Source organism: Harpia harpyja, chromosome 19 (assembly GCF_026419915.1).
Source record: "Harpia harpyja isolate bHarHar1 chromosome 19, bHarHar1 primary haplotype, whole genome shotgun sequence".
Lineage (NCBI taxonomy): Eukaryota > Metazoa > Chordata > Aves > Accipitriformes > Accipitridae > Harpia > Harpia harpyja.
In genome coordinates this window covers 1,363,433-1,369,049 of record NC_068958.1, presented here as the reverse complement: position 1 = coordinate 1,369,049, position 5,617 = coordinate 1,363,433, and the positions used below count along the sequence as shown (strand labels likewise).

At 39.6% G+C, this 5,617-nt stretch overlaps 1 protein-coding gene across 3 annotated transcripts in view; it reads right to left on the bottom strand.

Moving 5' to 3' along the window:
* The window catches only part of NR6A1 (nuclear receptor subfamily 6 group A member 1), a 101,986-nt gene that overhangs the window by 79,157 nt on the left and 17,212 nt on the right, over positions 1–5,617 (bottom strand). For all 3 annotated transcript variants that reach the window (XM_052816010.1, XM_052816011.1, XM_052816012.1), the window contains one exon: positions 2,269–2,328. In XM_052816010.1, coding sequence (XP_052671970.1) covers positions 2,269–2,328 — 60 coding nt within the window. The remainder of the gene's footprint in view (positions 1–2,268; positions 2,329–5,617) is intronic.

Sequence of the window (5,617 nt, the reverse complement as noted above, 5' to 3'; positions counted from 1 at the left end):
ACAAAATACCAAAGTCCTGACAAACGTGTCCATCTTTACTGCAAGGAAATGTGAAAATAAGTCACTACAATTACTCTGAATAAGACATTTCAGACAAACAGGAAAAACTACAGTAAAGGGGCCACCCCTCCTGTTTGCTAATGCGTGACAAGCAAAAGGCTTAAGCAGATACTCCAAGATCTCAAATGCTCTGGATGCACAAATAAGCCTAAGAATTCAGTTTTCTACTGTGTTGTAAAAATCCTCAAGTTTTTTGCTTTAATCATGTTTGGTAATGAGACAGCAAGGGAAAAAACTTACTAGGGGAAGACAGGTTAGCAGACATGTTCAGAATTTTTCAAAATCCATGCTTGGGAAGTTTTAGATATTTCTGGCACCAACTGTTTGCTCCCTACCAGAGATCGCCACCCCACAGAACCGCCTGCCCCGGACATTAGCTAAGGCGAACATGTCAGGATGACGCTGAGCACCAGCACGTTCAGTGCTGCCACTGCTACGGAGGTTGGACAGCTGGGGCTGGAGAGGTCTCGGAACTGCCCCAGCAGGAATTGCCAGGGCTCATCTATCAACGCCCGGCGGCTCTGGCAGGCCAGCGACAGCTAAGCTTGCTGCAGCACTTTAAGGACATTGCCACCCAGCTGTCTGCCCGGCCCTTCGACCCGCTGGCAGGACCCTGGCAGCCCACCAGCGTGCCCACGCCCCGGCTGCTGCAGCTCAGCCTGCCCACCAGCACTGAAGGGGTGGTTGATCAAAAGACAGGAAGACATCAAAAGAACTCAAGGAGCTCAGTTTATTTAGTTTATCAAAAGTTTATATAAAATATAAATATCTTCATAGGGAACATAAGTTTGACAAGCATTTTTCAGTTTAGCAAAAGATAACAGACATGAAAGCTGTAGCTAGACAAATTCAGACTAGCAATAATATACAATTATTTAAGGGAAAAAGAGAGGGTCATTCAGCTCATGTTGGACAGCCCTGGTTTTAGGATTTGGCAGATACATTCTGATGTGAGAATACTGTGGAAAATTTAGTTTTATTTTAGTACCTTTTAATGCATGAGAGGCCTGAATGCAGTAAATCTGAGCTGCGTCAGGCTACGAAGGTTCAGAGTATTAGCTAATATATCTTCATAAACTATACATGTGTCTAAACAGCAACTTAAATTATTCTACATATGCATGTGAAATTATCTGTTTCCACATGAAAGTGATCAACTACATGAAAACCTAGCTAGATGCCTACAAAAGAGTGCTTTATTAATCAACAGGCAAATAACTGCACACATGTTTACAACTCGGAGCCTACTATACATTCATTCCACATGACTGTTCTCATTATAAAGGAAGGAACCATATATTCCTATTGTAGAGGAACCACAGTTCTCCAAAGCTTCAAAGTTCTCCAATAAAAGTAAGTGCAAGTCCATCAGCTCGATGACATATGTGGAAAGGACAGTGTCCTGACTCTGAAAGGCTTTGAGCAGTTCTGAACATCTGAGTATTATTTTTAAAATGAGCTGTCAGTTAATAGTCTGCCATATCTGAAAACTCCAGAGAGTTTCCAAGAAAGACACAAAAAGTTGCTTTAAATGAAACATTTGCACAGAGCTCATCCCTCTATTAGGAACACAATTGTTTTGAATTTATGCCTGTAAATTCCCCAAGTCTGACAAGGACTTGTTGCCATCTAGTGGATTATAATCGACAAAATGCATTTGGTCCTTCGACCCAGCACATACCACTAGATGGAGTATTAAGAAAGAATTCTTAATTCATATTATTGTAAGTGTCCAGCAGCTCAGATTTTTGGTCTCAAAGTTACAGGCCCAGAATTACAGTGAAATTGAAGAGGATTTCACTAACTGCTTTCAGTTTCATGAGAAATTTCAGGCTATAAGTTTCCAAGTATAATACTGAAACACTTTAGATACTTTTATGTCAACATAATTTACCAGCACCTCAGGTGTTTATATCACTAACATAGGCATCTACTTTACAGCTTTCACTGATACATCTTTTGTGGCAAAAGATCTTACACAACCTACATTCTGCTGGTGTAAAGAGTGATGTACAGACCTGGTCTATGCTGCTTTTGCGAGAAAGATCTGGTCAACAATTGATAAGGGAATCCCCACCTCCATGAGTAAGCATTAGCTCTACAACTTCTCAAAGTCTCTACTGTGAAGTATGAATTCATATCTTTGGATTGTCTCAGAATGAGAAATTCTCCACCTTATCACATGTGGCAAGAAAAAGGGGTACTTACTGCCCATGGAGTTCATAGGAAGGACAGGAGAAGAAGAACTCATCTGCTCCACATCTGTAGCTAATGGGAAAGTGAAAATGAGAAAGTTGTGATGTGCATGTTACCAAGAAGTCTTTAATTTTGAAAACTTTCATTTACATTTAAAATTGAATATGCATTTCTTTGATGACCTGAGGAAGCTGCTTTGAGAAGCAGTTAATTTTTAACAGTCTCATCCTTCCCTCTTTTAAGATGCTTCTCTCTCATACATGTTATCTGCAGATCTACTTTTCTGGGCTGTCATATTGGTAATCTATAACTTGTGATGGTTTGAGAATATCAATTCAGGACAATTTCCAGCACAAAGAAATTCTGAATTATATCAGCTTTAAACTGTATATAATATCAACTTGTAAGCAGAGCATTACTGTGGAATGAAAGGACATGATGATCTCCCATCTGTTTTCAGTGCACCTTCAAAAGATTCCTGATAGGAAGAGAGATCCCCTTCCAAATGCCAGCATTTTGCATGCCTTTGATCTGAAGCAGTGTCAGAAACAAGTGTCTTTAAATACAAGGCACTCCAAAAGCTTTATTTTATAACAGCTGAAAGAAGAAACAGAACCACCTTCCTGCATTTTGCCAATGAAAAACCCCAAAGTCAGAATGGGATCTGAACCAAATGCCAGATGCCCTCTGCATTTTGGGAAGGGTCCACCTTTCCAGGACCCAAACCAGGAAACAACCATCTTCCAGTAACAGGGTCAGTTTTAACCTAAGATTAAGTAAAACAAAGATACATTCTTTGGGGCTTGATCTCTTTGTCAAAAAAACCACATTCACTCTTAGCACATCACCACAAACACCCAAGTCAAACAAATCAGTCTTCATCTCCATTTTGATGCTAGCAGATGCCACATAATTATATATTCTATAATTCTCGTTTAGCTTTAAGACCAATAAATGCATACTACAAGTTTACATTCCTAACCACAGAATACAGTCCCAGAAGCATAACTTCAGCCCACAGCCAGGGTTTGCTGTCAGTCCAAATCCTGCATTTCATATTCTTACAGTTCCCATTTATTCAGCAGCAGGCAGTTCCCCGAAGACCACTGTTTACACTGAAAAGTGCAAAGTTCTGCTCTAATTAGGCAAACCAAAAACAAATGTAAACACTTTAGCAGACCATTTTTACAGAATGTGAAGAGCAGACATAGCACAAAGCTTATGTTAACTTAATCCTCCTGCCATGCTTTCCTGCCACACCTAGCAAGCACTTTGCTTAGGAGCCTACTCAGTGTTGCTACACAAAGCTAGCAGCTTTAGTTTAACATGCTAAATACCAGCCACCGTCAAGAACAGCAACACACACAATGGCAGATTTATTCAGAAATGCCCTGGGTTATTCCTGTCCTATTCTCCATTGAATTATCAACACATTTACTGCCTAGAAAATCTAAACATTAATTTATAATCTCCCTTGGCTCTTCCTTGCAGATCTTGCACCAATGTTCAGAAAGCTGCATGTGACATGTTACACTGCAGCATTTCTGACAGTCACACTCTGGAGTACACTTCACAGGTCTCTGGTATGCTTAGAGAAAAAATTGATTTTGCATCTTCCTATTTTCCACCTTAATAGTATAGTCTCCCTAATGTGGGAATTGCTAGCCTTCTGAAAGAGCTAGCAGGTCATACACTATACACATTTTTATAAGTAAAAAAGACCACAACAACCTGGAAAGAGTTTTGTACTTTTTCCCATTTAAAGCTACATATGCTTTCACATATAGCCAAAATAACCTGAAAAGTAAGTGCAGCATTAAAGTTACTTTTATTCTTCTGAGAGTGGCAAGATTTAGCCAGTGTCAGTATCAGTATTGAGCACAACTCAGCTTTCAGAAAGGCTGAAGTAACAGATTAGCAGATGGTCATTTAAAGGTTACCTGCTGCTCTCTGGCAAAAAGAGGTCAACTGCCCAACAAGCCAGCCAGATGGCAAGGAGCAGGCTCCGAGTGGTCAGCAGCAGTCAGTACCGCTTGAGAAGCCATTGTGTAAGGAACAGTCACTTACGGTAGTAAGCTACACCTGCAAACATCTGGAATAGTTTATCAAGTATCATTCAAAAAGCAACCAAATAACGCATGTGCCTTCTGAAGAGAAATTTGAGTGGTAAGCATTTAGAGAGCCAGTGTAAATTTCTTAACTCCTGTAGTTTTAGATTGTTCACTGTAATGCCACCTTAAAGGCTGTAAACAACAGAAGTGTAACAGTATTTCCTAGCTATAGTTGGAAATGATTTCAGTTCACACTTGAAATCAGATATTTTAATTACTATTTCTAATATGTTCACCAAGGCTAACACTGTGGTCACAGCTGTCCAGCTGTTCAAGTTTGAAGTTACTAGAATTGCCTCAATGTCCTGTCAAGTGCTGCTGTAAACCAAGCACTGCCATACCCAGCAGCTGGCCAAGAGCCCACAGAACATGTGAACGTGGAACATGGCAAGCCTACAATATCAGAAGAGTACTAACATCTCAACATTTCTGTTCTTGTGCTACTGGCAGATGGGTATTTATAACCTATTAATCTCAAAATCATTCTTCAAATTTTTTTTATTAAGTACATAAAAGCAGAAGTACTTATCCTACAACTTGCCTTGAATAGGTGGATTTTAAAATTTCTCTCATCCATGTAAGTTAATATTAAAAAAAAATTCAAACAGCTCTTTATGAAACATGGCACTGCTGGTTTTGTTCTCTTATCCATAACCCCTCACTCCTCCCCCCAGCCCTTTTTATCTTCATAATTATATGCAACACATTAAACTCCTAAAAACAATTCAGCTAAGAGAGAAGAGATATGGATTAACAACGAGCTAAGATTTTGGAAACTGGTTTGCTCTAAAAGATGAAAAGGACAAAAGTCTGCTCAGCTATGAAGAACAGCTGCTGCCAATACAACTATTTACCCTCTGACCTCTCCTCTGCCCAGTAAGTGAACAGTGCCAATTGTTTTCTTGTATTATATACTGTTTACAAGCCCTGAGTGGCATGAAAGGAATTAATAATTTAGCTCATGGAGCTGATGACCTTTATTGGGGTACCCCTATTTGCTGAGCAGAAATCAGAGCAAAAAGCTCCCTTGAAGCCACAGGGTTTCTTTAAGAGTTTTTCACTTTACAGCCTAATTGGCCACCATAACATAAATCAATTATTTCTCCTGTTTTAAGCAACAATGCTACCTATTCTCAACCACTCGATTTCTAACTTCCCTTGTATCAAGCCATGCCTTGTTCTTTGACTTTTACAATTGTCTAGCGAACACGATGGCAAGGACAGCTTGGAGAACTTTGCAGGATTAAGAA